Here is a 13023-nt window from a genome sequence, read left to right on the forward strand (position 1 = left end):
TAGTGGATAGCCAATCGCCAGTCACGCGAAAGTCGACGAGAAAGTCGACCGGCCAGTGCCGGTTTCAAGTTTTGGGGCCGCGGAAAAGTCTAGAACCTGAGAGAGAGTCTTACTCCTGTGAATCTCATTGCTTATTGGACACCTCCACCTGGGTAAACCTAGATATTCAAAGCTTTTCCTCGAGACTTAACTTCCTCAATCCAGGTGGGTTAACCTCACGGATGTCACTCCCGCAATTAACCACCCTTCGTTTGCCCAAAGCTGTCTCCTTATTGGGACGGCCTGTAGAACACTTCCCAGAATTCCCTGCCGTGTAGTACGATCAGCAACCAGAAACTACAACTCCCAGGGTTCTGCGCGCCCGCAGGGGCGGGGCTTTCCGGAGGCTGCTCCCGCGGAGGGGAGATGGAAGAGCAGTCTGGTTCTCCGCACCGCTCGATGTACAAATTGGTGGGCTCGCCTCCGTGGAAAGAGACGTTCAGGCAGGTGAGTGTGGGATTTGAGAAGCTTTGGCTGGGCGGGCCGTGGTCATTCCCCTAGTCCCTCCAGGAACCGCTCTCCTCAGTGCCTTCGCCGCGTGAGGCAGGTGTCAGGAGTGCCTGGCGGGTGGAGGTGGACCTGAGACTCAAGTCTTCGCACCTGTAGATCTGGGTCTTGTCCATCGCCCGGCTGCCTCCCGGAATTCCTGGACCCCCGGGTGCGGGATTAGCCCGGGCCGGACCAGCCTCAGGCCCCTTAGTTTTGGATTTGGGTTTGTTTTAAATTCGAAGTGTGACCATTGCCACCCTTCTGCACTCTGCAGTAACAGCACCTGCTGTTGTTGGGTAGTGGGCGCCGAGAAGGCATTTTGTGTACTGTATACGCACCTCATGCAAGAGAGAAATTATTTCTATTCAAGATAGAGCGTCTGTTCAGGAGAGCCTCACTTACTGCCTTAGCAGAGTTGTACCGCATCTTAGTTCTGACCTAGTCTGAGCTCAGCGTGCTTCCTGTAACATTGCCTAGGACTGCAGGAATCCCGTAAGTAGTAGATGTAGCCCAGGAATATAATCTGATGCTGGAAATGACTGTTGACATCAGGGTTTCTCACCTTGGCCATTGACGTTTTGAGGAAGACAGTTCTTTGTTGTGGGTGGTGGTTCTGTGCGTTGTGGAATGTTTAGCAGAGTCCCTGGCCTCTACCCACTGGATGCCAGTAGCCCTGACACTAGAGTTATGACAACCAACAATGTCTCCAGGCATTGCCAGATGTCCCTTGGGGGACAAATTGCCCCAAGTTTAGAAACACTGTTGTACAGTTAGGTGACTACTGCAGCCATACCTAGAGCAGCAAGAATGTGGAAGCAGTCCAAACGTCCTGTATAACAGGACAGTGGGTGTTGAGCTGTTATCATCCAACCATTAAAGAAGCTGGCGCTGAAGGTAGAATGTGAAATACGGTGACCTGGAAATATGCGAACAAAGTATTGTAATTTCATCTGGCTACATGTGGATGAGGACAAGATACCCCTTCCCCCCTCCCACCTTCCTCCCTTCTTCCAAGGGATGCCTGGAGAGAATGAGAAACAGCCGGGACAGGCTCCTGGACAAATACCGACAGGCTGGAGGCAATGTGCCAGGGAGGGCTCAGAGCACCCTTCTCGCACAAGAGTTGATGGAAGAGGAATGGAATGCTTGGCACTCGATGGAAAGCTGCCCAGAGGCCTTGGCTCAGGTCAGGCTGGGATGTGTTTTCAGGGAGGACCCTCGTGTCCTTCCTCTGCCTATTTCCCCGAGTCCTCTAAACCCATATACTCTCAAACCTACAGCTGGGATTCTAACAGCCTTTAACCCAGTTTCGTCTACCTTTAACGTTAGTCTGTTTTAGATTAATGGTTCCTAAGTACCAGACTGTTGACCTGCTGCATCATTGCATTATATTCAATTATGAAACTAAAAAGAAAGTAATGTTACTCCTTGGCTACACCCCTGGACGTTTTGATGCAGTGGTCATGAGGCTAGAAATCTTGCTTTTTAAGAAGGTCTCCAGGAGCTTCCTGATTCTAATCTCAGTCAGAGGTGGGAGCTGAGTGCAGATAGAAACCTTTTACCAGGTGTCGGGAGAGCACTGGATTGGAAGCCAGCAGCTCTGGAATTCTGATCCTGGTTTTGATATTGCTTTTTAACTCCACTCTGCCTCTCTGGCCTTTAGTTTTTATATTTATGAAATGAAGACAATAATGTCAGTATTGTGAGTACTATATAAGAAAACATGTGGGAAACTGCTTTGAAAACATCAAAGCTCTCTAGAATAATGATGCATTATTCAGTATCTCTTATGTGTCCTATAGTTTGCCAAATGTTTGTGTCATATAATCACAATTAGTACTCACAATAACCTTCACAACCTTCTCAGCTAGGTTTTATTCCCATTTTACAGAAGCCCAAAGTGAGGTTTACAGGGGTTAGGAACATTCTGGCTGTCACATAGCTTGGCAGAACCACATACTTAGCTGCTGTCCTATATGATCTGCCCCCAATTAAGTGCCATTCTTTTGTCACTGGGTAGTTTAGGCATTTCTTGATGCTTTCTCAGCATGACCACATTACCCCACTGTCAGCATAGTCTACAGAAGGGCAGGACTGACTGATTTCCTCAGGTAAACCTGGGTTCTTCAAGCCAACCTCCAAGTATGAATCATTGTGGGGCTTGTCAGCTGATTATCACTTCAAACCTCTGATGATCCCACTTTCTCTTGCAGTGGGAGGAGCCGATGGACTTGGCTGAGCTGGAGGAAATCCAACAGGAGCTGATTGACCAAGGTGACCTCTGGGAGTGGTCTTTCCTGCCTGAACCTAGCCACTCTAATGCCCTTTATTCTCAACAGAATTGGTTCTGAACTTCTACTTCTGCCTGCAGCCAAGCATCCAGAAGTCTCTGCTTTTACTCTGAAGTCTTGACTGGCTGTCTTCCTAGTAATACGAGTCTTAAGTATGCCAGGTCTTGTGCTCAGACTTCTCATTCCGTGCTGATTTTCTCCTGACAACTACCCTACAAGGCAATAGGAGACAGACGAGAGTGGCATCTCACCCTGGCTGAACAGCTAGTGGTGGAGCTGGGAAGCAACATCAATTTTGTGAATCCAGTTCCCATGCTTATTCTATCCGACACTACCTCTCTATTAATAGATGGATAGTAATCCTGTACCCTGTAGGATACAGTGCAGGATCAGCTCTCTTGCACAACTTAATTTAAGTGTCTTCTCTCCCATCCATTCTTTACCGACTACCCAGGGTCTTGTGAGCATCTACTCCCTGAGGCATTCATAGCACCGTACAGTGCACAATTTAACACCTTACATAATTCATTTATTCCACATTGCCCTAGGTTGACTAGGCTCAGTATTTATCATCTGTAAAATAGAGATAATAGGCCTACCCTATAAGTTTGTGTGTGTGGAAACTTATGTTTAATAATATGTGTAGAAGACGTAGAGAAGTGTCTGACATATTGAAAACTTTCAACAAATGAGGATGCAAGACCATGGACTGCTGAGCTTGGCTACTGAGGTTCACTTCTGAGCTTTACCACTTTAACTGGTACAGCCCTGGGCAAAGCACTTAATCTCCCCATGCCTCAGTGTCTTCATCTTTAAAATAAAGATAATATTAGTGAATAAGTTAATATGTGGAAAGGACTTAAAATAGCATTTGACATATTGTAAGTGCTATGCAAGTGTTAGTTGTTATGATTAGTATTGATTCCAGTTAGACCATAGATTTTTTTATTGATTCACCCTTCACCCCCACCTACAAAACCTATCTAGTGGTGAAACAAAAGATTCACTAAATATTTCTTTTGGGGTACGTTTAAAAAATCTGAAGTGATAAGGATTCACTGTGTTCTGCCCATACTCAGTCAGGTGGAACACACTAGAACAGAGATTGAGAAACTTTCTGTGGAGGTCCAGATAGTAAATACTTTAGGCTTTGTGATCCATGCTTTCTCTGTTGCAACTCCTCAGTTCTGCGGTTGTAGTATGGAAACAGTCAGACAATACATAAACACGTGAGCATGGCTATATTCCAGTTAACTTTATTCAAAAAACTGAAGTTGGGCTGGATATGGCCTGTGGGCTGTGGTTTACTGACCCCTGAGCTAAAGTCTAGACCAGTGGCTCTCAACCTTGGCTGCACATTAGAATCACCTGGGAATCTTTTTAAAATCCTGATTTCTGGGCCTCATCCTCCGGAAATTCTGTTTCTTTGTTATGGGGTGGGGCCACAACATGAGTAACGAAGAAACAGAATTTCCGGAGGATGAGGCCCAGAAATCAGGATTTTAAAAAGATTGCCAGGTGATTCTAATGTGCAGCCAAGGTTGAGAACCACTGGTCTAGACTGAGCTCATCAAGAGCAGGGAGCAGTCTTTTTCACCTTTGCACCCCATGCCTGCCACATCCTAGGTATTGTTGCATATTTGCTGAACGAATGAACACATAGATTCTGAACAACACAGACTCTGAGCATAGGGACATTGGGGGACAGATCACTGGGACTCAGCAGGGTGGGCTGGCATCAGAAAGAAGTGCCCTGTGTCAGCTTTCTCCAGCTGCCCCTGGGACCTGACTGACAGTCTACAGCTACGCTACGGCCTCTGGTGATGTGTGTGAAAGTCCTCTTCTTGTCCCTTAGCCTCACCACTTCACCTCTTTTGCTCACAAAGTGAGGCCAGACAGGAGGGGAGGAATCCAACAAGAGGAAGCCTGAGGGAAGAGTAACTATTTAGTGATTGGTAGCATGATTTTACCTGAATTTTTCTCAGGTGGATGAAGCTTGTGAAGGTGAAGTTAGCATTAAATACAGGACAGCTGGGTGCAGCATGGTGACGCGCTCCACCTGTCCATTGCCTTGCAGAACAGTCCATCATCAGTGAATACGAGAAGAGCTTGCAGTTTGATGAGCAGTGTCTCAGCATCATACTGGCTGAGTGGGAAGCAAACTCCCTCATCTGTCCTGTGTGCATAAAGTAAGAGTTTTCCAAACCTTTTCAGCATTGTTGATTCCCACCCTCCACTCCAAAACGAGTGGAATTTCCCCTCTGCTGGCCATGAAGCTCTGGGGTCCTAATTCTGCCTCTAGGTACAACCTGAGAATAACAAGCGGTGTGGTCATGTGTCAGTGTGGCCTGTACATCCCATCTCATGTAAGTGTTACACACCCAGATTTTGTCACCTTTGTCCACAATTATCTATTTACCTTAAGACCCTTCAGTAGTGTGTTGGAGATGGCTGTGCACATCTTTTCCCAGCTCATGTTCAGTTCACATTGGTAGCTTGAAGTCAGACATGGTGAGAATATATACAGCATGGAAATTGGCAAGCACACAAACCAGGGGGGGTCCCTGCCCCCAGCCCGGAGCCATTTGTTAAACACTTATCCATAAAAATTGTCCATATATGAAGACACACCTACACTCAGAATTTAAGCTTCAGTGATCTTAAAATACAGAAAGAGCCCTCTTATCTGACATGACAGGGAGTGAAAGTTTGTCAATTGATTAGAGTGGTGAATTATCAAAATGAAACATAGTAAATTTCAAGCATATAAATTTACTTGCCAGTCTTTGAGTGGGGCTCTGCTGATTGGAGAGCTGAGTCTTTTTTTTACAAACCACTCTTATAATGCATTGCCTGGAGCTTCTAATTTGTTTCTGAAAAGTGCATTGAGAAGCTGAGTGTGCAACTTTAGGATTTTTCCTCCCTTTTATTTAACAGCTTTATTTTTTAAGCAACTCATCTTTTTGAGTTTCCTAAACATCCCACTTATTATTACAAAAAAGAAAACTTTGTTTTCATTCTCTTATTTTGTTGTTTAACATAATATGTAATTACTCAGTTATAGTAGTAAATTCAATTAGCACAGACAGATCTGGGACCAAGCAGTGCTGGCTCTTGGTGAGAATACATTTGGCTGGTGGAGGCAGAAGCATAGGACGGCTCCAAGTGTCCCTGGTGCTGTGTGTGGCTGGGTGCTTTACAGAGGAGAGGAGAGCACTGGTTGTCTGGAGAGGCAGTCAGGTGGAGATTGGCTTAGAGACCTTTTTAGTACAATCATGAGCACTTTTAAAGGTCCAAGGAGTCAAGTCATCACAGATACAGGGTATCGTGAGGAATCAGGTTTTTCTACCTGTTGATGATGAGGTAACTAAGATTAGGTTGCGGTTTAACCTTTTTGTTTTTTAGTCTCCAGAATTGACAGAGCAGAAACTTCGTGCCTGTTTAGAGGACAGCATGAATGAGCACAGCGCCCACTGTCCTCACACACCTCAATTTTCAGTCACTGAAGGGACAGGAAGAAAGTCCAGTCTTCTCATGAGCTGTCTGGTAAGCCTCCCAGGGGACCCATGGTAGGGGCAGCTCAGTGTTTGGTTTTATCCCTGCTCTGGGAGAAATCATAGGTTGGAAACAGGTACATGTTTAAAAGCAGTTTATTCTCTGAGGAGTTTACTTGAATAGGAAAGTGAAGGTGACGAGCCCGTTCAATGAAAAGTCCAGTCATTCCCTGAAAGGGGCAGGACAGAGGCAGCACAGGATCGTGGGAGGTGCATTGGACTGGAATTAGGAAGCCTGGTGGCACTGCCTGCTCTTGTTTGATTGGTAGCAGTGGCCTTAGGTGAAGCTGATTATTTTATATTCGTAAGACCAGGTCGTCCAGCCTGGTGCCAGTTTGACAGTAGGACACGGAACAGGAAGCACAGCAGGGCAGCATCAGGCTGGCCTCCTCAGCAAGAATCTTCACGGGGACCAGGGGCTGCTGTCTGGCCCCCTAAGTGACAACTCAGGTGTGAGGGAACAGGACCACACAAGTGGACATAGAGCCACCCTGGTTTAGAACCTACGCTTGCTGTAGGAACCAGTGTCTCTTACAGTAACCCCTGGCTGTAGCTTAAGGTCCCAAGCAAGGGGAACCCTGGGTTGTGAGCGCTCTGCACTTAGGGAAGTCCAGAACTGTGGCCTCCTCCTGGGTTATCTCTAGTTCTCTCCTGGCCCTCTCATTTCAAAGGCAGTTTACCTACAGGAGTTGTGTTTGTTATAAACAGTATTGCCTAATACAGCCAACATTTCACTTTATCAAGTTTCTTCCATAAGTTATTCAATTCTATTCATTTTTTTTAAAATGTGTTGAGGACTTTTTAAAATTCAAAAATATGCATTCTCTCTGAGTTCAAGTCTAGGGTTGGTAATTAAGAGAATATAGAAAACAGGTAGTCAGTAGCCCTGGAGAGCTGTAGGGGGAGGGCCTATGGGAGTTCAGAGGAGGTGATTTCCTTTATGGATAAAGGCTTCCATAAGGACGCGAAAGGTTGCTTAGCATAGTCCAGCTGCAGTCGTCTGCTCACTTGGCCATCGGTGCCCTGCAGCCCAGACCAGGAGGGAAACCAAGTGGAGGGGGAGGTTTGGAAGACAGGTGCTGTGGAGGCATCAGTGGTGGGGACAGCATGATTGACAGTGCTGGCTCAGGGGCAGAGGGAGGCCATTGCTGGGCAGAAGGCGGTCATACCAAAATGAGGAACAGGAGAGGGAAGGACAAAATTGTCTTCAGTAGCCTATCCCAGAGTTCACCCCTTTGAAAAATAGATCATTAGGAATGCTCTGGAGTCCAGGGGGCACTAGACATCTTTCTCCTAAGGGGAAATCAAGGACCATTGGGCTCAAGATCCAGTGAGTCAGGCTGTAGCTTCATTAAGCGTGGGTGTGAGGGTGAAGATAGGTGTGGGTTACCGAAGTTGGGTACATAGAGCCCTAAGGACTTGGAATATTGGAAATGTGAGAGGGATAGTGGTCTAGGGCTAGTCATGGGATGGGGATGTGTTAGACCACCAGAAAGCCAAGTATATTACCTATGGATGTGGTGTCAAGGTTAAGCACAGGATTCCTTAGCACTGTGGTGGGGCTGAGCTGTCAAGGAATCAGAAACCAGGTTTATATTCGAGTGCTTACTGATTGTTAGGGGAGACCAAGGAAGGTAAGCTAGAATGAATGGGCCTGAGCTGATTGTAGTCAGTGTGCATAATTTATACCTTGCAATGGTGCACACCTGTTTCAATCCCGTTAAGCTGAAGGAACCACACCTCCTTGCTGAGCTCTAATAGCTGTCAACTCTCCGAAGTCTGAATAACCTTTTTGGTCACAGGGTTCCTGAGGTGAGGATATCAGATCAGTCCATTGCCAGGATTTGTAGTTTGCAGGTACTATTGTTGCTGAGGGTTTAAAAGACAGTTGTTTTGAGACCACAGGACTGACACCCAGCCAAGCCTCTTACAACTATACCCGCAACTATTTCCTAAGTAACTCAGCATCCTTTCCTAAGTAAGAGTGTTAATGGCAGCATAAATGTGATTGCTGATGACAACGTTCAGCCCTATGAGATAAATCTTAAGCTACTTTCTCTATTTAAATCCAGGCCTGCGATGCTCGGGCTGCGATCATCTAAAGCCAGCCTTTACTCACATCCTTCTGCTGGGTTGGAACCAACTCAGACCGTCTGAGGGGGCCTTGTAAATACAAACCTTTCATTTGTAACTTATTTTGTATTAAAACCTTTCAAACATCTTGGCTCTTGGTGTTTGGTTATGCAGTCTGAAGGAGGAAGGAATACAAATAGAAAAGACATCACCTTAGAGATAAATCTTTTATTGTCCATCATTATGTTATACAAAAATCTAGAAATAATAGATTTGTAAAGAAACAAATGAATAGTAAATAAGAGGGCAACAAATAATTTAAATCTGAATTATTTTCCATGATATTAGGGTGAAAACCATTTTAAAGTACATGTTTGGCTTCAGAGTAGGTTTTGTTCACTGGCAAAGCCTGCCATAAAATCCAGGTATTCAGTGTCTTGTCTGTCCTACTGGCTCTTCACAAAACCTTTGAGGTCCTCCAGAAAAGTAATGTACTCCTGGTGCTCCAGGGCTGTGCTGAGCTCCACCAGCTCATCTGCAAAAGTGTTGTCTACCCCTCGGTCCGCAAGGAAATCCATGAGGTGGTCATATAAGGCCTACAAGGAGAAACATTCACCATCAGAAAAGTAGTATGACTTCATCTGTAATACTCAATAAAATGCTTGTCTGTCCTTGGTCCGGGACCTCCCTTATAAGGCCCAGGAGCACCCCATCTTATCAAGCACTCACCCAGTCCAGGGAATCTGTGTTGAGTGTGTAATTTGTGTCCTTCCATTCAGATTCACCAGTGGACTGAAAGCTCACTTCCCTGATGGAGAAAATGTCACTCTCGCCCTCTTCTTCTTGTCCAACCTGAGGGGACAGACAGTAGTTGGGGAAACTGAAGGGCTTTCCAGGACAAGCCAGACGCATGCACAGAAAGGGGACTGTGACGTACCTCATCTTCTGGATAGTGACAGTCCAGCACGAGGGCCTTCTTGCCACCGCCCTTTATAACTTCAACCACGAAGTTGGGAGTGGATGTCAGTTCAGGCTGGGGAAACAAGAATAAGCGCGTGCCTTGTTGGCAGGGGTTGGCTGCCTGGACCAAAGGTCTCGATGATGCAGGGGGTCTAGAAGCCACCTCTGCCAGGATATTAGCCATTTTCAAAGTCTTTACTATAGCGTTCCTAATAAGGAGCCGAGAATCTTTAACAGAGTATTAAAGCCACGTGCCAGCTCATTCAGGGACCTGGGGTGAACTCTTCCTATTGATCCTTTCTAAAGTTAAAGACTGTTTTCGAGGGCAGATCATCTTATATTTAGTACAGTGTTTCACTTCTGTTAGCACCTACTTGTTTAAGTAACAGACTAGGTTTAGAATGAAGAAATTTGAATTCCAGCCCCAGCTATGTGCCAATTAACTTAGATCTAGACCATTCCTAATCTCCCTAGACCGTTTCCCATCCCTAAACTGCACAGGTGGCATAAAGCCCCAAGATCTCTTTCCAACTGATTCTGTTTCAGGATCATCCTTCAGCCCAGGGCCAAGGCCAGTGCATTTGGCTGACTGGCCATCGAATGTCTGAATAATCACAGCAACCCTCCCTTTGATGGTGAGCATCCAATGTCAGAGATGCCAGCGTGATGTCACCAGGAGGCTGTTTAGGTCTGAGACAGCACTGATACCTGCTTCGTCAGAGTCTGGGGACTCTGGCCCTCATACCAAATGGTTTCTAGCCCAGACACACTGCTTCCTAGAAGGTTTGAAGACTGGGCACCATCCAGGTCCAAGGTCCAACCACAAAGGCCAGCAGCCGCAGGAAGACGTGATGTTAAATCTCCGATGTCCCCGGCTTTACGCCCTTGGCTCAGTGGCTGGTGTTTATTACCAGCCTGTGACATGTTAGAACATTCCTCACATGAAACGCTCCAAATGATAATCTCCAATATCAGAGACCTTCCCCTCATGGAAGGGTCAGACAGTGCCCATTCCTTTCTATCAGCAGAACGAAGACCAAGCTCTTAAGCTCAAGCCTGCAGATGGCAATTTACGCAGCACCTGGGCAAGGAAATGGGCCACACTCCTGGTGCTAAAGCTGGCCCCAATGGCTGCTCTACGAGTCAAGTCCCAAGGATGGCTGTCCTCTGCCTTCTCTCTCCCCTTCTAGCATTAGAGGAATTAAACACAAAAACAATGCTCCTCCAAGCCCCTGAGAGAGCCCTCAGAACTCTGAGGTAAAGGCCGGTTACAGTATTACAAGCTTACCTCCTGTTCTTCAACCTTCTGGCCCTGGGACTCCTCCTCCCCGTCAAATGTTGGTGGGATGCTATTGTTAATGTTGAAAGTGACTGTGATCCTAGAAAGTTAAAAGAAAACACAGAAGACAGGGTACAGTTTTCACTGAGTGTGAAGTATTGAGGCCTGCTAGTTTAAAATGCTTGTTGAAACAATGTCTCCACCCCAGCCGGCTTTACATTGTAATTACAACCTTCCAAAAAAGCCTGCTGCCTCCATCCCGTCCTGGAATGGATTCAGCAGGTATAAAAAGTGCCTACTATGTGCCAGATGCTGAAAGTCCAACTAATAGGCCCCAGTTTATCTCAGCCAAGCCAGCATCCCAAGGCTCACTGCCAACATTCGTCCACTGGTTCTCTCATGGCCATAGCCAGTGGACACTGCTCACGGTGGTCTTACCCTCCAGTGGCAGTGAGCAGCTAAGAAGTTGGTGGAATGGACTAGATGCCTCCTTTAAAAGCTTTTTTCCATCAGAAAACCTGCCCCTTAAAGGTAAGGAAGAAGGAGCACTAGAGAGTAGGATCAGCTAAAGACCAAGAACAGCCCTGGCCCCAGGAAGGTGAAGCCTCACAAAGAACAGCAATACAGACCCAGTCTTCAGAATGCCTGTGGAGTTATAATTACAAAGCAGGCCGGGAGCATCGCCTAATGACAACTTTAAGGTGCAAGAACCCTCACTTGACAAATCCCGTTCCCAAGTTTGAGTGGAAATTAAAAGTGCGTGAGATGTGGAACTAGCACTGCGGGCTGTGCTACTCCAGCGAGCGCTATCTGCACAGGGCACTCCACAACGGTGCCCTCTGGAGCGGCGCTGATTGGCTGCTTTGCCAGGAAGCCGCTCTCCCACAGGAACATTGGTTTCCGGTTCAGCCACAAAATCTGTCTCATCTGCAACAGTGCTGACCAAGTGGGGCTCCTGGGCACAGAAATGCAAAGTCCAATGGCCCCAAAGCGGCTATGACTCACTCTAGGAAAAAGGTGTAGGTGCCTTACAGAATACACCCCGAAGTAACCAGCCCACAGGAAGTCTGTGTGCAGTGAATGAACTACCTGGAACTTATGCAGTTACCCAGATGAACCCATGTGACTAGGAAACCATGTATCAAAGTACCTGCCTTGACAGGTAAGGTTCTGAGGGTCATGGATTTAGGCGCTGGAATCCAGGCTCCCAGTACTTACTTCTCTCCAGCAACATTCCGGGACAACTTGGCTTCTGTCCCATTCACTTCCAGATCCCAACCTCCAGACATCTTAGGGAGGGTCTTATGCTTCTGTATCTTCTTTTCCTCCTTAATTTCATCGCTCAGGAATTCAACAAAAGCTTTGTCCCCTACAATGAAAATCCATGTTACAGAAAAAGAATAGCCCGCCCGGCCAGTGTGGTTGAGTGTCAACCTATAAACCAGGAGTTCACGATTCAATTCCAGTTCAATTCCAGGTCAGGGCACATGCCCAGGTTGCGGGCTCGATCCCCAGTGAGGGGCTTACAGGAGGCAGCTGATCAATGATTCTCTCTCTTCCTTCCTCTCTGAGATCAATAAAAACATATTTAAAAATTAAGAAAAAGAACCCATCAGTCCAAAGTGACCCAGGTTCCTCTAGCCAGAAATCTGGACTAAGACTGTTAATCCTTCTCTGGGGCTTAGTCCAACTCACACCCACTAAGTCTAAGTGTCCTTATTGGTATAGATGCCCTAATACTACCAGTAGGAAGCTGAGTTTGATTCTGAAAAAGTGATTTGCAACAATGAACACATTATCACATTCACACAGAGCAAACGAGTTCTCAATTACCTTCTTCCTCTTGTCAAAGACAATAACCAGGCCACTTTCTTTTTTAATCCTCACCGGAAGACATGCTTTCATTGATTTTAGAGAGAAACATCAATGGGTAGAGTCCCTTACACACCCCGACAGGGAATCCAACCGCAACCTGGTATGTGCCCTGACCGGGAATCGAACATCGCTTTGTAGACCCTGCAACCAACGGAGCCACATGGGCCAGGCTGACCCGCCACTTCCTACCGCGACCTTGGGCCTCCCCAAAGTTCCGTTTGTGAGAGGCTAAGGATAAAGCCAGACTCCAGGGTTTAACTGGACGCCCCAACCCCAAATGGAACGCGTTAAGGACGGGAAAGGGAAATGGGATCAATCACACGTGGGTTTCATCCTCTGCTTGCCAATAACTGGGAACATGCTCCGGAGCTCGCCGGGCGGCTCGCGGTGCCCATTTACCTGTCCGGCCCCCGCCCCATTGGGAATCTGCCCTCACGCCCGGCCCACGTGCGCGAGCTCACCT

At 46.8% G+C, this 13023-nt stretch overlaps 3 protein-coding genes across 6 annotated transcripts in view; 1 reads left to right on the plus strand and 2 right to left on the minus strand.

Annotated features, from left to right (window-relative positions):
* NUP88 (nucleoporin 88kDa) overlaps positions 1–7136 on the minus strand; it is a 39290-nt gene extending 32154 nt beyond the window's left edge. The window contains exon 1 of the mRNA XM_014530224.1: positions 7109–7136. The gene's annotated coding sequence lies outside the window, so the exon portion shown is untranslated. The remainder of the gene's footprint in view (positions 1–7108) is intronic.
* Positions 19–8597, plus strand: RPAIN (RPA interacting protein). Of its 4 annotated transcripts, XM_005882578.2 has the most exons (8): positions 27–204; positions 350–486; positions 1544–1714; positions 2742–2802; positions 4897–5008; positions 5122–5185; positions 6225–6365; positions 8446–8597. In XM_005882578.2, the coding sequence occupies exons 2-8, from the start codon at positions 406–408 to the stop codon at positions 8473–8475; spliced, it is 660 nt and encodes a 219-aa protein (XP_005882640.1). In that variant the 5' UTR covers positions 27–204; positions 350–405; the 3' UTR covers positions 8476–8597. The 4 variants fall into 4 exon arrangements, with proteins under 4 accessions (XP_014385716.1, XP_014385715.1, XP_005882640.1 ...); XM_014530228.1 differs by having other exon boundaries at positions 27–486; XM_014530229.1 differs by lacking the exons at positions 5122–5185; positions 8446–8597 and having other exon boundaries at positions 21–486; positions 6225–6339.
* Positions 8598–8659: 62 nt separating this feature from the next.
* C1QBP (complement component 1, q subcomponent binding protein) lies at positions 8660–12979 on the minus strand. The gene is made up of 6 exons (XM_005882593.2): positions 12960–12979; positions 11904–12119; positions 10695–10785; positions 9384–9479; positions 9176–9298; positions 8660–9042 (listed from the first exon to the last, which is right to left on the minus strand). The coding sequence occupies exons 1-6, from the start codon at positions 12977–12979 to the stop codon at positions 8893–8895; spliced, it is 696 nt and encodes a 231-aa protein (XP_005882655.1). The 3' UTR covers positions 8660–8892.
* Between the last annotated feature and the right edge of the window lie 44 nt (positions 12980–13023).

Source organism: Myotis brandtii, unplaced genomic scaffold (genome assembly GCF_000412655.1).
Source record: "Myotis brandtii unplaced genomic scaffold, ASM41265v1 scaffold728, whole genome shotgun sequence".
Taxonomy (NCBI): domain Eukaryota; kingdom Metazoa; phylum Chordata; class Mammalia; order Chiroptera; family Vespertilionidae; genus Myotis; species Myotis brandtii.

Coding starts and splice junctions, on each gene's coding strand:
- C1QBP (XM_005882593.2), bottom strand. CDS start 12,979: ATGGGGCGGGGGCCGGACAG. Junction 9,299..9,383: donor GTCACTATCCAGAAGATGAG/GTACGTCACAGT, acceptor CTGTCCCCTCAG/GTTGGACAAGAAGAAGAGGG. Junction 9,043..9,175: donor ACACAGATTCCCTGGACTGG/GTGAGTGCTTGA, acceptor TTCTCCTTGTAG/GCCTTATATGACCACCTCAT.
- RPAIN (XM_014530228.1), top strand. CDS start 406: ATGGAAGAGCAGTCTGGTTCTCCGCACCGCTCGATGTACAAATTGGTG. Junction 1,715..2,741: donor GCCCAGAGGCCTTGGCTCAG/GTCAGGCTGGGA, acceptor TTTCTCTTGCAG/TGGGAGGAGCCGATGGACTT. Junction 5,186..6,224: donor GCCTGTACATCCCATCTCAT/GTAAGTGTTACA, acceptor TTTGTTTTTTAG/TCTCCAGAATTGACAGAGCA.